At 38.4% G+C, this 21,579-nt stretch overlaps 1 protein-coding gene across 1 annotated transcript in view; it reads left to right on the top strand.

The window, feature by feature from the left end:
* Positions 1–21,579, top strand: part of SORCS3 (sortilin related VPS10 domain containing receptor 3) — a 597,918-nt gene that overhangs the window by 457,509 nt on the left and 118,830 nt on the right. The window contains exons 10-14 of the mRNA XM_048505478.1: positions 1,731–1,877; positions 2,962–3,064; positions 7,283–7,359; positions 7,477–7,568; positions 14,714–14,821. Of these exons, the coding sequence (XP_048361435.1) occupies positions 1,731–1,877; positions 2,962–3,064; positions 7,283–7,359; positions 7,477–7,568; positions 14,714–14,821 (527 nt within the window). The remainder of the gene's footprint in view (positions 1–1,730; positions 1,878–2,961; positions 3,065–7,282; positions 7,360–7,476; positions 7,569–14,713; positions 14,822–21,579) is intronic.

The raw sequence follows: 21,579 nt of genomic DNA, 5'->3' as shown, positions 1-21,579 counted from the left end.
TGATCTCTGTTCAATTAAATCATCTTGTCAACTTGTATAAAACATTTGTATAAAACATTTTTGTAGAAATAAAAAGAACAAATAAAAACAAAGAGATAAGAAGAAAGATAGAAAAATTAACAAAACCAGAAAAATATTAAGTCAAAATAATTTAGTTTGTGAAAAGATAATTTAAGAAGTAAAGCTACTAAACTATAGAGAAAAATGAGAAAATGTTTAAAAATTGAAATTTTGGTATATTAATGCATTAATAGATTAATATTAATTGACAAAAATGGATAGTATTATTATATTTGACATTTTAGAGATTTAAGTCCAACTGCAATTTTTTCACATGACCTCTAGATGGAACCAAAATTTATGATAGTCTGTATACTGCTCTTGCAATGATAATTCATTATATGGACTTCTTTCTTCTTGAATCAGTGATCTTTTCTGTTTTATTTGTAATTCATATAAGTCCAATCATTTTTAAGTCTTCTGAATTGACTCTTATACATGCCAGATGAGGACTTTATCACAAAAAAGCTTATAAGGTCTTTTCTGCACCCACTACCTACACCATTTTAATGACATTTTCATTCCCAATATTTACAACAAATTTTTTCCACACTCCCCTTCTCAAAGCTTTGTTACTTGGTCTCTAGATTTCTCTCATGCATGCAATGTAGTAATGCTTCATAGCATCACTGCTTTGTTGATACCAAAACTGGGAGTGGGCACCAGAAAAATACATTTTAAGAGGGGGATGTGGATATGTGAGGTGAGGGACCCAAAATATGTCAGAGCAAGTTCCAAAATTGATGTTTGGTGACCTCACAGGGGATGTGGATAACATTCTGTGTTTTGGCAGGGAAAAAATGCAATACTGTAAGGGAAACCAGTTTAGAAATTATTCAGTGAAAGAGAAAGACTGTAAAAGTGTTTTCAGATACAGTGGAGAAAAAGTGTTTTGGAAACATTTACAAAATCAATAGAAGGGAAAGCACTGTGGAATTCTATGGAGAAAATGTTTTATTTCCAGCCAGAAAATGTCATAAATAACATAGGCAGAAAAGGGCTAACTGGAAGAAGAAAAAAGCCCCGTCTTTTAGCAATCCATTTAAAAACAATAGAGCTGCAGAGAATGGAAATTGTGGCAGAATTTAGGATCTTATTAAATTTCACTACACATCCATTCAGATTCTGGTATTCAAAGTGGTTTCACTATCAATGCAAGCCCCAAAGAGTCTGGTACAGATTAATTTGTGTCTTTGAAGAACAGAGTCTTTGGAAATAAATCTTTCTTCAAAAACACCCCACAGAGAGAGAAGCCTGGAGCTCTTAATCGGGGCTCTGGCCAGTCCATCATCTTCCCCTGTGTTATGGTTTACTGACATTTTGTCGTTAGATTATCTGATCAGCTATGAATGACTGGGATGATGCCATTGTTCTGGAAGTGTGTGGCATGAATTCAGAGGCTTGTCTGGTCTTTTTGAGTCCTGCTGTGCCTCTGTATTATACAACATAAAGTGGTCAAAAGACACTTGAGGTCGGGAGATGGCTCAGAAAAGGGAGAAAATCTTTTTGCTCCAAACAAGTTTGAATACTTGCTTTAAATAATGTCTTTGACCACTTATTATCAGCTTCCAGTTTTTAGGATACTTCGCTTGCTGGCTATTCACTACTGATGTGTCTTGTTTTCTCCTGCTCAATCAATGTTATTTTTCATCTCTCATCATTTTTCCCAGGTAGCAGGTATCAAAGGCATATTCCTAGCAAACAAGAAAGTGGAGAATCAAATTAAGACTTTTATCACCTACAACAAAGGGAGAGACTGGCGTTTGTTGCAGGCTCCAGATACTGATTTGAGAGGAGAACCCATACACTGTCTGCTGGTCAGTCACTTAAAATTTTCAGGCTATAATTGATGGATCCATCATTATTTTTGTTCTCTAGCTCCAATGCACAAAAAAATACTTCTGATGCCGTCATAGGTCCTAGATCAGCCATAGTTAGCTTTTACATTTGCACCAGTTATTATTTCTTTCTGACTTTTGACTGATAATGAAGTGAATACCTTAATATTTTGAAAATGTAAATGCAGGTTGTATAACTGTCCTGAATATTAGAATCTTGTACAGTGAGATGTCTTGAGATCACAATTATTTATTTACCTGCTTGTTTCTTCACCCTTTCAGAAGGCTTTGCATGGCTATCAACAAAGGAAACACCATTCATATGAACAAAACAATTACTAAAATCAGACTAAAACAGCTAAAAATATTATGTACGTAACTTCAGTTTCTGTCCCATGTGAAAAGTTGATGTAGTTCTTCTGAATGGTGCTCAAACTTTTAGAGTAAATTAATTTCCACTTTCAAAGGTTATCACTCACAATGGGTTTCACCGGGGCTTTGATATCTAAAATTGCTGCATGAATAGTGAACTAATAAGTATGATATTGACTGGTGTTAGAGAATGTGGGGATTTTTTTAACAGTCGTTGCTGGATTTGAGTTTATTTCAAATATGTTCAGAAAGTGCCAATGGAACTGCCATTTCACATACATTCAGTATCTCAAGGTATTAATAGCTCTGATCTAGCAAGAGCAATCTGTGTGTGGAAATAATATTGCATATTGATTATCCTACTAGACTGTGCCTATATGGGGGATCTATATTGTGCCCAATTACCAAAATGGCTGGCTCTGAGACTTATAAGTAACAGATAATGATTTCAGCAGTCTTCTTCCAAAATAGTCATGCAATATCTGGCAAGAGATTCCAGCATATAACATTGTGTATGTAAAATACTGCATCATGTGAAGATCTTACAGTAGTTATTTGTGGGCTTTGGTATTTTTTCTGGATTCATCGCACAGTTATCAGAAAAGAGGAATGAAACCAGAAGGGTAACTCACTCTGTGAATTCAGAATGTATTTACAAAAAATATCCTCAATTTCTTCTCAATCCTTTTAGCCTTTCTGTTCCTTGCACTTGCACTTACAAATTTCAGAAAATCCCTATACTTCAGTCAGCATCTCAAGCAAAGAGACAGTTCCTGGACTTTTAATTGCCACAGGTAAGGAATTTGCCCATTCTTAAATACCTGCTGTTCTTGAAAAGTATCAAATGAAACCGTTGTTCTTGAGCCAGTTGCTTATAATCTATTCAAATACATATCTCCTTTTGCACTGAACTTTAAAGAAAACTAATCATCTAGAATGTTAAAAGGTGAATAACTGAAGCTTCATTGTAGACTGGACATTCCACTAATGCTGATTTTCAATGCCTTACAACTTCTGTTACTTGTACTGCTTCATTTCTGTCCCTATTCTGTTCCTTATAGAAACCATTTTGTTCTGTCAGATTACATAGTGTATACATGCTCTCTTTACAAGGCCCCAATCAACAGAGATTTAACTGCATTGCTAGATTACAGCTCAAATGAGTCCTTGTTCTCTGATGCTAACTAAAATATTCAAAGTAATTCCCACTTTGTATGGAGGTGGATTACCTTGGACACACACCATAACCATATTTTCTAGAAGTTGTGTCCAGACATCAGGGCTAGAAGCTTACATGTTTAAACAAAAGCAGAGATCCTCATGATTTTTCTAACACAATTCTTCCCATCTTGGCCAGATGTTATAGTTGATTGAGTGCCCGTGTATGAGTAGCAAAACAACTAGGCTTTTTGTGTGGTTGGGCTGAAGATAAAAATGCACTGTAGCATTATCATGTTTCATGTAAGATCATTAATATGCAGATATAACTTTTTTTAAAAAAAAGTACCAGTTCTATGGATGCTGCACTGCGGGGAGAAGAGGTGATCTTGTCTGATTCTCTTCCTCATTGCAGCCTGTCAATCTATGTTGCTGCAGAAGAATACCAACCAGGGAGACCAATTTTAATGGCCATCAAAGGGACGAGAAATTAGGGTCAATCTTTACCAAACTTGGGGAGAGTTGCCAGCAACTGTGCTGCAAATTTGGTGCCTCTGCCATAAAAAACAGCCTCCCTCCCTAGAGCCCTGCAAAGATTCCCCATAGAAGCCTGTGGGGAATCCTCATAAGATGAAAAACACCAATGATTTCCAGCTTTTGCTTCAGTGAAATGGAACCTTTTTCTCTCCCAGGGGTAGACAGGGGATCAGTTCTGAATGCACACTTCTAATTTAGATCCATCTGCTTTGCTATATTGCTATCTGTTCTATCCCATGCTGTTTCTGGTGTCAGAAGTCCTTGCCCATGAAATTGCAGCTATACATCGCAATACTCCATAAATGCCATTTTCCACAATTATTGGATGCCAGCATTTGGGCTTGTCTTAACAGTTCACAGAATTTCAGCGTCATCCTAAAATCAGGAGATAATATTCTTAGTAGAAATATATTCTACTAAGGTAAAAGCTTGGATTTTGAAAATGTTCTGCTATATGTTTTTTGTGTGCATCTAAATACTATACATATAGAGAGATAGAGAGATATAGATGGATATATGAAAATGGAATGTCTAGGAAATGGCAGTGCTATTTGGCAATGATCAGAATCAGCATGGTGGCTAGAATTTGCAGTCAATCTGGCTTTCTTTGTGCTCATGCAGTTGCAAAATGTGGGAAGAAAGTACATTCAGAGTCAGATCTTTTAGGTGGTATACTGTGACACAGTTTCTTTGAAACAATGCTATTTTATACCCTTCTGAATCTAACATTGGCTAGTGCGGAATAATGTCCCCACTCTTTAGCACTGATTAATTCAAGGTTTTCACTGTAGCTGTTTGGTACCAACACATTCTTTTTTGAGTAGCAGGCTGCCCAGGAGAAGCTGGCAGCAACCTTGCATGTGGATATATAACTCTTGGGCCATTTAAGTCCTTTAGACTTTTACAGAGTTTATGGTAAAGTAATAGCTGTAGAAGTATATCCAATAGTAGGTTAATAGCTGTTGTACCATTTTGCACACCAAAAAGAACCTGAGAACACTGCATTACCAGTGCATTGATCCTCTGTGTTTATATATGAAACCTGTCTTTTGCAGATCACAGGATTCTAATGACAGCCTTTTATACTGTTAAATGCCAGCAATACCCAGCCCCGATAATTACTCTGACAGCCATCACAGTCCTTGTATGCCTGCAGCTGCCTGTACACAGTAGGCATTCTCATCAGGATGATCATACTCACTCAATCCTCTATAGAGCTCACACATGCTTAGCTTGGTGGGAGCTGTCCAAGGTACAAAAAGCTTCTTGGCTGTTTGTCTCTGTGGGTAACTTCCACATAGAACATGGATGTGTTCTGTAATTTTAAATAAATGCCAGCTAGTTGGCATATTCACAAACATAAAAGCCTCTTTACATTATTTGTTGCCAGATGCTCAGGCCCAATGATATTTCACGTGCCATGGGCAGTCAGCTGAAATCAGGCAGCCTGAAAGCCAGCATACTGGGGGTGCAGAGGTAACTCGTTAGTAGGTTATTCATACTGGAAGGTGGTAACAAATCTGAGTGTTGACAGCCAAGCCCATAGCAAGACAGTGAGGCCTGTTTCTGAACAATGACCTACCAGTAACATCTATTGGTGTCATAGACAGTTGAGACTAAGATGGATGCCAAATCTTAATTATGTACTTTGACACCAAAAGAGGGGCTTTGCCTGAACATGTTTTCTTCACTCCCAATCAATATGCATAGTGGCTAGCAATGCCTTTCCTGCAGCTTTGACTGTTGCCATCTGGATAGCAAAAGCCCAGCCCTGGAAAAGACACACCTGTTCTCTAGCCACAAAGGATATGCAAATACTTCTCAGCCTTCACATGCTCAGTTGTCCTGAGTCCTTTCTTCTCTAGATGATCCAGTTACTCCCTTCCAGACTTAATGGTATCACCTAATTTGTGAGGTCAGGAGGGTTGTGGACTGTGTTATGAATTTTCTAGTTCCTCCTCTGACTAGCACATACCTGCCACACCTGGAAGAAAAGTGATATCTGTAGACTCCAGCCTAATCCTGACATACCAAGAAACTCCAAATTCTGTCAAAGTATAAATTGTGAAGTTGACATGATTGATATGCATTGAAGACACTTGAAAGTTGGTTATCCTGGGTGGGGGAGAAAGAACACTTTCCTAGGTGTAAAACAGATTGAATAAAATAGGATTTAATTCTAAGCTGACAGTTTAGGATTTGTTTCTTAAGGAAGGGAGTCTGTCCTTGGTGCATGGCCAAGATACAAGTGGACAGGGCAATAAGTGAATAGAGATCTAAGATTCCTGATCATGTAAAAGAATTATGCTTGCACAGACAAGAAACTGTATCCTGCTCATAATAATTCAGGTTGTCTGACCCATTTTCAGGCATATGCCGTATAACCATTCCCATATCTAACAATGTCAGGGCAACCTTTCATGTGCCACTTTGCATCAGTCACAACTCTTAAGCCTCAGAATTTATTTTCAGCAACAGAAGTATTGCATGTTGGCAAGCTGCATCCTCTGTTCACTGATAGGAGTATGTAAAGCTTCATCTGAGGTTTAATTCTTCTGTTTCAAACAGTAAATGTCAGCAGCTCAATTAACATTTTCATTAGTGTGTATTTATTGTGCACCTATGGAAACTACCGAAGTTTGGGACTGATTCTTCCTTCCCTGCTATTTTTACAGTTAATAAATAAACTAGTTTTTCCTCTCCTTTTTGAAAAGGATTAAACAAACATCTACTTTAAAAGTCAGTGTATCTGGAGCAAGTGTGGCTTAGAAAATTATGGATGGTGTCAGTTACGGTAAGCGGTCACTGCTTGCCATAGAACTTACTGTCAACTAAGCAGCTCCTGTGCAAATGCCTTTTAGAGGTTATATGATAAAAATTATATTTTCATACTGTAAATATAGACAGTAAAGTGTGCATTCCACAAAAACTGCAATTAGTTGACTAAAATCAGATTTTCTTTATATGTGTGAAAAGTTGATACAGTTTCAAAACTAGGTATGTAAAATCAGATTTGGCAACATTGATTTGAGACAAGGATATAGTACCAGTGTGGCATCTCTAGAGCTCTGGTTTTTGAGATTAGAGAACGATTTTATTTCCAAACAACTATTTTTGAACATAATCTATTTCTATTAGGACTTGTAAAAATGTAGACAGAAAAATTAAATTCTCCATGTCCTTATGTTTCAATTTCATGAGCAAGGCTCAGGTATCAGAAATACGAAGTAATTGGCACAAGTACCTGGACTTTGTTTTAAAAATCACATTAAACTGTTAATTTGCATATTTCATTTGAGGTTTAATTCATATTTCAGGAAATGTGGGTCCAGAACTATCATCCACAGAGATTGGCATGTTTATTTCTTCGGATGGTGGAAATTCCTGGAGACAGGTAATTCTTACAAATGTGAAAGATTTGGAGAACTGGATTTTCTGGAACTATGTTTTTAATTATTTCATGGATCTTGGAAAGAGTGTACAATTTATGTTTTACTTTACATGTTTGCAGATCTTTGAGGAAGAATATAATGTATGGTTTCTTGACTGGGGTGGAGCACTTGTAGCTATGAAGCATACATCAATGCCCATTCGCCATTTGTGGTAAGGATGTTTCCTTTGAATTGAGAACATATTTCCTAAAGCAGGATCATATATTACCATATATTCAGATGTCTTAAATACAGTCCAAAATCAAATCAACAAAATAACACTGGAAACTGATGATTTAGTATTTTTTTTAAAACAACAACAATCAGAAACCAAAATGCAAACAAATAATAAATGGTTAGGTTTCTTCATAAAAATGAATAGAAAACTTAATCAATTACTCACTATAATGTTTCAGATACCATGGTGTCTGGAATAATTCATTCTTGTGGGTTAATCGTGAGTGTATATTTTTCTGTATATCCCCCCTTCAATAATTTAGAACCAGTGCTTATAAGCTTAGAGAGTTTCATTCTTGCAAATTGTTTATTCAGTTTGAAAGATATGCCAATACTCTGCAATCTGCTAGTGGAGGGGGAATTGTGAAAAAAAATAGAAGTGTAATGCACAAATGAACTGAAAACTGCATATGTTCATGACAAAATGACAGGGTGATCTTAGACATTTGTATGTCAAAGAAAACAACTGTCAGAATGAATATGTGGAAGGGTTGAATATGATAGCATTACCTGTTGGTTGAACCACAAACCTCTGTGCATTTAAGCATGTAATTTTCATAGAACCTCTATATGAATACCTGAAAATGCAGTCTAGTAGTCTCCCATTTTACAGAGTCCCAGAGTGTTCATGTGGGCCCATTACACATGGAACCTTACCTTGGGACTCTTCAAAGGCTCTTTGGTGTGCAGTGGGCTTGCAGAGGACTCTCCTCACATTTCTCTGTTTTTGCAGGAGAAGGCACTTCCTCCTGGGTGTGCAATTTTTCTGCAGAGCATTCTTCCGGCCTGGTTCTCTTAACTGCACTCATCAGTGTATTCTTACAGACACAGATCTTAAAGGCACCTATTAGCAAATGTCTCATTGCACTCAGTACTCAAGATTGATGGAGTAGTCTATACATTGAGAGAGAGAGAGAAAGAGAGAGCAGCAGCGGCTGCAGACTGGTGCAGTTTAAAGACTAAACCAGCAATCTTGAGTACCAAGTAATCTTTATACTGCACCATTCTGCAGCCACTTCTGCCTCTCCCTCTCTCTCCCCCCTTCCAGCTGCAAAAATGTCCATGCAGGGAGAAGAGGAGGGAGTGGAAACACGGGGCGGGGGGGCAGCTGAGAGGAGAGGAGAGATACAAGGGAGCATAATTGTTTGTCTGTTGAGGAATGGGATGAGGGGAAGGGACATCCACACACCCCTCTATCTGCCTGCTCCTTGTATTTCAATTATGTGAGAAAGGCTCAGGTACCAAAAATATGAAGTAATTGCCACAAGTACCTGGACTTTGTACCCCAATGAAAGAGTAAAGCAATTCCCTGCACCACAGTCTGCTAAAGAAAGGGACTGTCCTACAGCTTCTCTTCCCCCACCACACTTCCTGCTGCTGCTATCGCAAGTCTACAAAAAGTGCTTGGTAATTCCACATGCTCTCTGTTAGTATCGTATTGAGAAATTGATATATCAGTGAAATGTAGATATCAGTGTGAGTGAGCTTTTCTTTCACTTTGAGGAGCTGGTAACATGGAAGGGGGGCACTGGGAAGAAAGGTGGGATATGAATGCAGTAAATAAAAAAGAAATATAACTGAACATTGGTTGGCTGGTGGGTGAGAAAGAAAGAAAGAATCAGGAGAGAGGCAATGAGAACTGCTAGGAGGAAGGAAAGATGAATTTGTGTGGGTGGGGATACAGGTGAAAACGATCTATACTTTCTTGTGGGGCTTTACATGTAAATCTTATTTTCTGTGCTACTGTATGTATTCTTAATTCTGGATCACTTTGATACCATATTTCTGAATCCAGTGTGGCTTTTCAAGCTTCCTGTGCTGTTTCAGGGGAAGGCATGGATGGCAGTGGGAGGAGTGGAAAGGCTGGCTATGGGCAGAAGGAGGGAAGATGTCTGAGGAAAAGCTGTGCTCATTGGCAAATATCCCCATTCTGGTGACAGAGCAAAATTAAATTTGTGCTAGAAGTAGTTTCACTTGCCGCATGGAAAATGAAAAGTGAAAGCAAGGCTTGAAAAATATGTCCCTACAGGAAGCTTTGCTGCGATGGACATTCTCCCCAACCATGCAATGATTGGCCATAGAATTCTATGCTATGGTTGTATGTATGATTGTTATATAGAAGTGATACATGTGGAGATTAGAGGCAGGGCAAGCAGGAATGACCTGATTAATCCCTTACATATGTTCATTTATATGCAGGAATCCAAGTGAATTAAAGCTTTCTTCCTTGTAGCTAAATAGTATCCAAGTTGCTGTGGTTATGCATTTGCACAGTAAAGTTTGAATCTATCATCCGGGAGTCCCCAACAGTTTCCAGGCTTTGGGCACCTTTGGGATTCTGACACAGCATGCTGTGCACAGATGCAAAATTGCTACTATGAAGTGGCTGCTGCAACTTACCTTCAGGCATACAGAAAAGATAAATGCTGTGGTGTTAGCTGCTGCCAATGCAACATTTTAAAAAAAAATCTGCATAGCCAATCAAATCTCCAGTGGTGAATCAGAAACCCTGCCAAGTAAAATCCCTACCAGATCCTATGGTCTCCATATTGGGAACCCCTTCTGTAATCTTTATCTTCAAAGCATATCTGTGGAATGAAGAATTAAAGTTACCAAGGGTTTTAATGCATATAACTTGAACATTTACCCATAGAGATTGTTTCTGTTGAGTCAAATATGCCGTAAAAGACTAAACATTATTTGGTTAAGATTTTTTAAAATGCTAAATCAGGGACATTTTGTGCTTTAAAGTGTGTGACAATATATGAAAAATATCAATATAATATTTCTAATTCATATCCTAATAAACCAATTTTAACTGGTAAGCCATGAAATATCCACCTAGAAAGAATTAATTCTGAAAGACTTCGTGAACAGGAAGAGTACCAGTTTGCACATTTACACACGCACATTCATACCTAACATTAGAAATCCTAATGGGCTGTAAGGGAAGAGATCTATCAGGAATCTGGAATTGCAAAATTGTATCTTGAATTGTGTCTGGGAGGATATTGGAGGCTAATATGGAAAGCTGTAGTGCAGGTACTGTGTGCTGTTGATTGACCAGTAGCATTTAGACAGTTCTCATTTCTGTTCCAAAAGTATATCTGTTTTAACTTTGCTTCTCTATTGTGTGTAGCAGAGCCACAGTTCCTTATGTGCATACTCATTCTTTGTTTGCACCATTTTCAACATATAATTATCATATTTTTCAACATTATTTTCAAGGACTCAGCATTGTATAACTCTAGATGTGTAAGTGACTATCTATATCTGTATCTAAACCATACATATTGTATATAAGAGCCATACAAATATTCAAATAAATCTGCAGAAAACAAGAGAAAGAGAGCACTAAAGCCTTTGCAAAAGCACTAAAGCAGAGCAGAGCGCTAAAGCCTTTGCAAAACAGAAAGTACTATATACCCATAATTGTGGCTCCAAGGAGGGGGAAGGAATGAGGATACAGGGAGAATAAACCACAGATACCTTGTTGGATAAAATGGCCATGACACTGAGTTCAGTCTCAGGAACATTTGGCGAAGCATTGAGCCTGAATCCAGCATTGGGAGACCTTCTTGTCAGCTGATTGTACCAACCCTTACCCCAGCCTTCCTGTTATCTCTGTGGCAGTGGCAGTGGCCCCTTAAATCCTCTGGAAGTGGATCACAGAGAAAACCTTGGGTTTCCAGGTTCCCAGCCAACTTAGTGGCGTTTAATTGGTCCTTTTTGGAGAATTGCCAACCTCCCTCATTACCAAGCAGTGAACAGGGAGCCTCGTAAAAACCCCTCCCTTTTCTCACTCCCCATCCTGTCACAAAAGCTGCCCTGGGGCTGTCACATATAAATCCTCACGTGAAATTAAATGAAAAATGGTACAAATCGATGCTTACATTTAGTTATACTCTTTCACTAACTTTTGCACTGTGCTAAAAATCCTCTTAGTCTACAATGGCAAAAGCTATCTTTTTTGTTGGTACAGGTAATTAGCAGTGCTATCCATAACATATAGGAGACGGAATTGGGTTTCTTCTAATGGGTTGACTTACCCCTGCTTCTGAAGCTGTTAATGGATAAAATTAGAGGGAAAGAGCTTTAAAAAGCTGACATCCAAACACCCTAACTGTGAATCAGATTCATCTTGCAGAAGCACTGGTGCTTCTATGTACAAAATGGAGAGTTGCGGCTTTCAATCAAGTAATAATAGAGCTTTACAAAAGTGATAATATGCAAGTGCCTCTTCTACTTGAGTTATTAATGAACAGAGTTCTTCAAATGGACTCTGATGTGTGTCTCTAAGAGAAGCCAATGAATTAAAAGTTACAATTTTTGTCCTTAACACTGTGATATCTGCAAGTCAGTTCAAACATTCAAAAGGTTAGCATCCATCGGTTCCCAAGGATTAATGTCTCTTAGCGCATCACATTTAGGCTCCCATTATTGGCTATTTCATCACATAAGGATTAATGCTTAGATACTCAAGATAATCAGAGTCCCAGATGATTGACATATAATCTTTCCACTCCTTCCCAATGATATTCTGTAATACAGTTTTCAGTGGCTTGTTCAGTAGCGTTTAGTTGAAATGAAACAATTCATGAAACAGACCCCTCCACTTTTTGGCAACCTTTAAGAGGATCAATCTAACCGGGAGCAAAAATGTTCACCTGCTTGACAAGTGAGAGGGGAAAGATCAAACTGAACATAACGTTTTGAATTCCTTCCTTTACAGAGACTGCCATAGTCACTTTAAGGGAGGCAGTCTGCAGTGACATGCAGAGTACAGTCCTCCCCATTCCTTGACTAATGTTGGCAAGAGGAAGGGATAACTCAATTAAATAGTATTTTTCCCCTTACAATAGGACATATTTCTCTGTGAAAAAAACAAACACTATAACATTAAACTTAACTCTGCCTATTACTTTTAGGAACTATTTGTGAATTCAAAGTTATACTTGGGGCAAAACCAGACTTGAGCTAGGAGTTCTTCTGTGTTTTGATCTCCCATCTATTTTTGAAAGTTAATTCTCAGGCCTGATTCTGATCAGGAGTCCAATGCGTGGGAGAAATAAAGTCTTGCCACAACCTGGGGAAAAAAACCCTCAGAGGTGCTACCTGCTTCATCAGGCTAACCTTACAGGTATGGGAAAATTTAGCCGAATGGGGCAAATAATAACTCTCCAAGAACATTTCAGATTGGGAAAAATGGTATGAGGAAAACCATCTTCTTTCTGCACATGATTCCAATCTGAACCAGAATCTTGGGAATTAACTTTGAAATAATTTCTGGGAACGCTGAACATGGAACTTTCAGTGCACATCTGATTTAGCATTTGACTGCCCTGAAATAACTATTTTGTTTGGTTTTATTGATATAATCCTGTATGTAAGACCTTGTAAGACCTTTTACATTGTGAGCTACTATTAACAACCCATTTTCTAATAGTCAAATGAATTAAAAAGCTACTTTGCCAATTAGCTTTAGGTTTAGATTCCAAAACTCAGACCTCTCAACTGAGATAGAATTGACTCCTGTAACATGATTAAATTTAAAACAAGATGGGTATTTTTCATGTGTAGCCACTGATGGACATATGCTCTATATTAATTCTAATTTTCTCTTAAAGCCTCCACTACATCCATTGGACATGAATTTCATAATTTACTGAGTGAAGATGTATTTCCTGTCATCCGCCTTGAATGTGTTGTTCATTGGGTGCCCCCAACTGCTGCCATTATGGAAGGAGAAAAAATGTTTTTTCCTATCCAGTTTCTCCACCTGTGCATACTTTTATGATCTCTATCATGTCCCTGGGAGGTAGGTTAGACTGAGAGTATATGACTAGCCAGGGTCTCTCAGCCAGCTTCCATGGCACAAGTGGGGTTTTGAAGTGGGGTCTGACACTTTAGCCACTATGCCGTATCTGGTCTCAAAAAAATTCTCCCTGAAAAACTAATCTATAACATTGCATGTGTGTGTTTGTATGCATATGTATATGGTGGTGGAAAGTGCTGTTAAATTGCAGCCTACATGGTGACCCCTTGGTTTTTTTAAGGCGAGAGATGTTCAGTGATGGTTTGCCTGCAACTGCGAAACAGTCCTGGTCTTCCTTGGTTTTCTCTCATCCAAGTACTAATCAGGACTGACCTTGCTTAGCTTCTAAGATCTAATAAGACCAGGATTGACTTGTGGAAAACTAAAACATTTGTATTTTATTAAATAAATATGTCAATTAATAAAATTTATAAGTGAACTGAGATACAAGTGACACATTTTATATTGTTTGTGAAGCAAAATTCTGAAAGTTTTGCATCTATAAAAATGGTTGTAACATACTGCCATTTTATTTTCAATCCCTTTCATAATCATCTCTTCTTTGGAGTTCACACTGTGAGCTGAAGTTTCATAGAATTTCCGATTACAACCCAAGATGGCTTTCTTTCTCACTTCTACTAATTCATCTATTTAATGGCAGGATTCATTGCTGTGTTATGCGTCACCTTGAACTTGCTTACACTGAACTTCATTAACCAAGCTGTTACCCAGTCTCCCAATTTGGAGAAATCTTCTTGGAGTTCTTTACTATCACTTCAATTTTTACCAACCAGAATAATTTGTTGAATAACAGTGCTTATTTTACCCCTATTTTTAATGCATTATTTGTCTGTTTTCAGATTTCCTTTGCAAATTGGACTCAAAGTATATTGCCATCCTGTGCAAGTATAGGTCTTCCAGAGATTAATAAACATTCCTAATTACCACATCAATGTATTTAAAAAAACCAGAACTGTTTCGTTCTCTTGCAGGATTTTCCCAGTTTTCTCTAAACAGACTCCAGCTATTATTTCACTGAAGGAATACTTCTCCTCATTGACTTTGATAACTGTTCATGGTGCATTATTTTTCAAAGCACTTTGAATCAGAGCATTAATTAATAATATAGCAAGACAGAGAAGATTGATGCCTGTTTATAAATCCAGCTACTGTCACTCACCAGCCTAAGAAAGTGCTTAATTACTCTGGTAATGGTTCCAGTGAAACCCTTTTACATGTATTTATCTTGTCTATTTCAATCCCAGGGTGAGTTTTGATGAAGGAAGAAACTGGAATAAATATGGCTTCACATCAGCACCACTCTTTGTGGATGGGTCCCTAGTGGAACCAGGCATAGAAACACAGATAATGACGTAAGTTGAATAGTCAATCCGGGTGCCTTGGGAGTCACTGCAGTTTTGCCACTTTGGCTGTCTTTCAAATATGAATTCAGGTTTGAACTGAGCTATCTTTCTGTTGCCTGTGACAGTCGAAGGGCCTGTGTGTATAGTTATTATAGAGTACACCTATTGTAATTTTTCCTGTTACTCTCAGTGATGCTTGTCTAATATTTTCTTAGATGCTGGATTAAATACATGCAATATTGCAAAAAGCTACTGGTATCATAGAATTAAGAAAACACTCATCTACCTACTGCTACTCACTTATTTATCATAGTTAAATCATATGATGTCAGTCCTCTTCCTTCTCACATGGTAAATAAGAGTAATTTGGGTTTTGGGGTGTGTTCTTGTTCTGTAATTTCCCAGGTACAGTCTGAAGCACTGTGTAATGACTTTATTCAAGCATACATTTATGCTGTGGCTTGTTGTGATCACCAGGATCAAGCAAGACATTTAAAAATGCCTGAATCCATCAACCATAGGACCCCTTCTTACTTTTAAACTCCTCCATGACATGGAAAAGGTTATTGTGAGATAGACTGTAAATGCATTGAGCTGATAGCCATCTCTGAGTGGAAATGAATATTTTTCAACCCAAGATGACTATATGTGACAGCAGTATAAGATTTTTAAACAATGCAATGGTGCTTAGGCACCTCAATTAAGATGGCAAATTTTAAACACTTCCTTGCATGCTACCCCTCACTCCTTCCCCTCCCCATCTCCTTCCCTTGCATGCCACCCCTCCCTTCTGCTAGGGTGGGTGAGCCATGTCCAGATGCCGGCCCCCCTTCCCCTCTCTCCCTTCCCTTGCATGCCACCCCTCACTCCTTCTCTTCCCCTCCCTCACTCCTCTTTCCTTGCATGCCACCCCCCTCCCTTCTGGCTTTGGCCTGCCTCCTGGAGGTTCTAATAGAAGAAGAAGAGTTGGATTTATATCCTCCCTTTCTCTCCCATAGGAGACTCAAAGGGGCTTACAAACTCCTTTCCCTTCCCCCCTCACAACAAACACCCTATGAGGTAGATAGGGCTGAGAGAGCTCAGAAGAACTGTGACTAGCCCAAGGTCACCCAGCTGGCATTTGTTGGAGTGTACGGGCTAATCTGAATTCCCCAGAAAAACCTCCACAGCTGAATTCCCCAGATAAACCTCCCCAGATAAACCTCCACGGCAGAGCGGTAAATCAAACTCGGTTCCTTCAGGTTAGAGCACACCTGTTCTTAGGTACTACGTGACTGCTGTTTTAGTTTAGGCTCATTCCGCACATGCAGAATAATGCATTTTCAAACTTCTTTCAGTGCTCTTTGAAGCTGTGCAGAATGGCAAAATCCACTTGCAAACAGTTGTGAAAGTGGTTTGAAAACGCATTATTTTGCGTGTGCAGAAGGGGCCTTAGAGTTCTGTAATAGAGTTTAGAGTTCTGTAATAGAGTTATAGGCTGATTTTTCATAGTCAAAATGCCCTGTGGTAGATCCGGGGAGTGTGCCTGCTGCAACGCTTTTTGCCCCGCTGTTGACTCTTCACTGCTCCCTAGTTCTTCATGGGATTTGAGACAGGGCTGGCATGTTAAGCCCCAGATGTTTCTTCATGAGTCTGGTGCTTCTCCATTTGCACCGCGAGCTCTTCCATAATGTCTTCCACGCACGGACAACCTCCGTTTCCCACATTCTGGTTGGCTGAATCTTCCCCCTGAATCTTCACTATTTTAGTTTTAAAGGACTCTGAACATGAAACAGGCACTGAGAATTAGCCTACTCGTTCTCCCCTGTTTAAAGTCCTTGTGTGTGCAACAGAATCACTGTCCTCCACCCCCCCCCCCTCTAAAATATAAATCTAAAATCCTTGTGTGTACAAGAAAATTGCCATCGTCCCGTTCGCGGCACCTACACACACCACTTTTTTGCCCAAAATGTCTTCCTCCTTTCTAAAAAACAAAATATTTCCCTCTGGTTTTTTTTCACTGCAAGGGGGTGAGGGCACCAATTCTCTACGTCTGTCCATTGGTGGGGTGGGCCAGAGCTGCAAGGCAGGAAAAATGGCCCCAGTTCTGCTACAAAGGAGTTTTGCATGGCGGCAGAAACCTCTGAAACAACAAAGGGGCATTTCAAAAGAACCTCAACCTTTGCGGTTCAGGAAATTTGTGGAGTAAAGCCAATGCTGCAGGGCAGCTCCAGGGTAAAAACGTGGCTGCCTTGCAGCAGCACTGGGTATGTGAAGAACTCCCAATTGCACCACGGCATTCCCCGTGGCAACAGAGGAACAATTTAGATGTGAAAAATTGGCCATAGTTATGTAATAGAGTTTAGGGTTCAAGATTAAACTTGAATTCTGGGATTTCACAGAATCTAAAAATGTTATTTCCCCATGTATGTTCTGTGTATGCTGGAATAATTTACTGGATTAAGTGATCTATCTTGCTATAGCAGTTACTAGTTTGTTGCTGCAGCTTTTAAAAAAAGAGCCCACATGCTGACTTTCAGGGCTGCTCTAATGGATAGTTTAATGTAGATTTGCTGCTGTTTATGTACATTTGAATTACATGGGCTAATCACAGCAGCAGAAGATCCTACTTTCTGGCACCCCAGTGGGATAGAGGGTAGAAATATCCTTCCATTACACAGATGGAGGCCACTCATATGTTCCTTAAATCCATCTCCCCTTTTAGCATGTCGGGGCTGAGAAAAGATATATGAAAACAAGGGAACTGTAGAAAAAAATTACCTATTTTTTATTACTGAGTAATTCTCACTGCAGGAGAAAACTGTAGTACAGTATATTTGGTAGACAGCTTATTGTAGCATGACAACCCTTAGTTAAGCTTTATCTTGGTTTGGCTACTTCAAACCTGAAAGAAAACAATGCACTTAGATTTCTTATTATGCTGTTAGCAATGACTCCTCACAGTTTGTCCATTGGATAATGATATATCAGCTGGAGACAAAGGTACAGTTTCGCAAAATGACCCATTTCTGCTTTGTGGGCAGTAAAGTTAGAGTTCTCTATTTCTTGCTGGAAGAATGGGAGAGGTTTTCTTCCTCATGAAAACATGGCTACAGTGGAAAGGTGAGCACAACTTTTATCTGTAGCAAACTGAAGTACTGGTTAGTGAATGAGGGTTGGTGGCACCTGCAAAGAAATATCTTCTGCTTTCATTTTTAAAAGTATCAAAAGTGAAAACTGGTGTTAAAAATATGTGAAGAAGATGAATGTTGTAGTGGTCAAAATTTGAGATTTCAGCAGCAAATACTGGGTAATTTATTGTGCATAATCTGTTACAGTTTTATCTTGCTTTTCGTCGAAGGAAGTTAAGCTGACATATTTGGTTCTTATCTCCTTTGTTTTATCCCAACAACATTGTCAGGTAGGTTAGGCTGAGAGAGAATGGCTGACCCAAGGTTATGAATGAGTGTCTTGACTGGGGAAGGAATCTATGGACCATTTTATATACAGTTTCACAAGAGCTAGGGAACAAGGCAAGCCAGTTTTTATGGTGCCAGAAAGTGTTTATTATGGGAACGTATATATCATTCCATAAGATTTTACTGAGCTGATCTACTATCACCTGGATAGGGTGATGCTGAGCTACCTGAGTTGGCAAACGCCTTCATTCAACTAAGGCTTGGAGCTCAACTATTCATTTCACTTGTTTGAGAATGGAATGTATTTGTTTAAGTTCAGCATCAGGCCTAAACAACTGGCATTTATAATATCATGGTATACTTTGATCTTTAGAAAGGCTGAAGCTATTGGTTTCCCCTTGGCATCACTTCTTAAGCTCACAAAGGTGGAAGCCTTCAAACTAGTTAAGAATAGGCTCTTGGATCTTGATTTTCATAAACTGACTCGTGCTGCCAAGACAACGTGTTCTCCGACTACATTATTAATCCCATGCGAGCGTGGAATTATGGCAGCATATCTTTGTCTGCTGATTAATCCCACCCAGAGGAGAACCTTGGCTACTGCAAGATGTAATGTGCTGCCATCAGCTCTGTTGGAGGGAAGATTTAAGAATATGGAACGTTGTAAAAGAGTTTGTTCATGTGATATGACTACGGTTGAAACACTTGACCATTCTTTGTTTCTACGCCCTAAATACAATAAGATACGCATGAAATACATGAATTCCATTTTCTTGCCATGTTCTCAGTGGCATGAGTGTTATAAGATACCCAATCTCCTGAACAGCTCTGATGTACTCTTTTGTGAAACTGTTGCAAATTTTATACTGGAAATTAGTAATTTTAACTGTATTTCTTAACCTTGTTTTGTTTTAAAATTTTGTCCTGTTTTATATGCCAATAAAGGCTTGTGTTGTTGTGTTGTGTTGTTGGGTCATTTATAATATCATGCATTTGTTATCAATACCACGGTCAATTGTCTGCCCTAATGCAACATAGATTCACATCTTCATTATCTATTTTATGCGCATTTTTATTTGCATGCTAGTATATTACAAGGGGCACAATGAAACTTGTGGGAGAGGCCCATCTCGCATCCCCATTGTTTAGCATTGTCTGTATTTATTTTTATGTGCATTTTATTTTGTATTTTAACATTTCAGGGTTTTTTTCTTTTTGTAAACTTAGGGATCCCCCCAAGTTGGCAGAAAAGTTACTTTAGCATCTGTGTGGTCCCAGTCCATGAATTTAAGTATCCACAAATGGGAATCACTCATGGCTATTAGATATCTACATACTGAATATGAAAAACTAATAAAGAAAATGAAAAATCCAAGTATTCATTTTCTTCTCTGTAAAGGCAGGAGGGTATGATATTGAATAACATGCATTCAAAGTGAGCAATGCTCAGAAGATAGCGTTGGGACCTCTAATACCTCACAAAAACAGGTGACAAGGTCATTGTGGGGTTGTGTGTATTCAGTATTTTTATAACACAAAAATTTTCCTTTCATTAATCTGGGTTTGTGCAAAACCAGGTTTCCTGGTTTATAATGCAAATACTTAACAATTATACCAGTAAGCAGGAGGACTGTGTACAGTCAGCCATAAAGGCAACCTAAAAACATTTTTTCTAAAAATGTATATAGTTCAAAAAGCTTTGCTGTTTTTATGTGTAACCACTCCAATAATTATTATTCCTGTATTTCAGATGAAGGCTTAGAGATTTCACCTTGCCTAAGAGCATATCATAAGTCACTACTTGAGGCAGGATCTGCCCCAGTGTGCATGCGCACACACACACACACGCGCGTGCGCGCACTCATCAACTTAAATCTATATTGATAATGCTTGGAGGTAATATAATTCACTATATAAGGTACTTGTGTTTTACCTACCTATCACCCTCAGTTTTTGCATGTCTGGACCTCCATGTTATTCCTCAAATATATAATTTGCCCAGTCTTTGTCACAGAATGTTCCAGTGATTCAGGTGTTAGAAGGAAAACCGTGACTGGAAAGACTTCCAAAGGAAGTCTTTATATAAGAGAATTTATATAATGTATATGGAGTTAGTTAATAAAGTTATATTCTGTATTCTGTAACTGGCAAATGATGAAGTCTGTCAGTCTGTCTATCTGCCTACCTGCCTACTTACATTTATACCCTGCCTTTATACAGGATCTTTAAGATTCCTAATTGCCCAGGTAACAAAACAGATCCTGTTTAAACTTTGGGACCATCTGAGATGATTGTTAGGTTTTGTACTTCATTCATGTGGTCACTAATTAATCTTACTATTTTTATTATTTCTCCTGATATAACCATAGGGAATCTCACTCCCACCCTACCCTTCTCTCTCATTTGTTAAAGTAAAACAATATTTCATTATCTATCTCTGTAGGGTATTTACTGTAAACATCTGACTATTATTTCAGTCTCAATATTCCAAAGATGACTTTCATTCTAAATTGTAAGGTTTTTTAAACTGTGTAAAATCACTGTGTAAAACCACTGGTTCACCTAATTCTTTTGTAATCCAAGATATTTTTAATAGAGATAGAATTGAGTGTGAAACCTTCCGTATAAAAGTAGGCGCTCTACAACACACACACACACACACACACACACACACACACACACACACACACACAGAGGGGGGGGCTCAGCTCATGTTTCTCTCTCTAAGTTCCACTTCTATGAAAACCTCTTGGTGCCAAACACATTTACATAGATAATTAGCTAACCAATCATACAATTCATTACTCAAGTAATTACCCAATTACTTTTTTTCAATAGCTAATTATGATCTGCTTCCCTATGTTGATGTGGAATGAGAAACTGACTTAGCTCTCTTCTCAACTTCTAGAGTAACATGATGAAAACAGGCTTACACATTGCTTCTGTTCTATGAAGATAAGCCATTACAGACTAGAGACCTACTCACCTGAATATATTTTTGTCAAAAGTTTGTTTAAAAGCATATACTTGAACCACTGTAGTTCAATGTTAACTAATAGTTTATGAGCATAATTTCCTGGTTCAGATTTCAGAGTCTTGTGAAGTCACCAAACTGCAGTCTTGTGTTGTCATTGCATCTTGAACCATAGGTCGCATTTGGATAGTGTGACAAGCAGAGGCTTTTCCATGGTAGAAATAAACACATCTTTTTGCTATAGCTCTATGTTTCATTCACTCCTTCACATCTCTCCTCACTGTGCACACAGAGTATGACAAAGATTCCTAGATCTAGGAAGTCTTGAATCATTGCCAGTTCACAATAGCATCTGCATACATGAGTCTCAAAGAGGGGAGGGAGCTAGTTGTGGG

The sequence above is a fragment of the Sphaerodactylus townsendi genome, linkage group LG08 (assembly GCF_021028975.2).
Source record: "Sphaerodactylus townsendi isolate TG3544 linkage group LG08, MPM_Stown_v2.3, whole genome shotgun sequence".
NCBI lineage: Eukaryota > Metazoa > Chordata > Lepidosauria > Squamata > Sphaerodactylidae > Sphaerodactylus > Sphaerodactylus townsendi.
The sequence above is the reverse complement of the archived record's forward strand: the minus strand, read 5'-3'. Positions and strand labels throughout refer to the sequence as shown.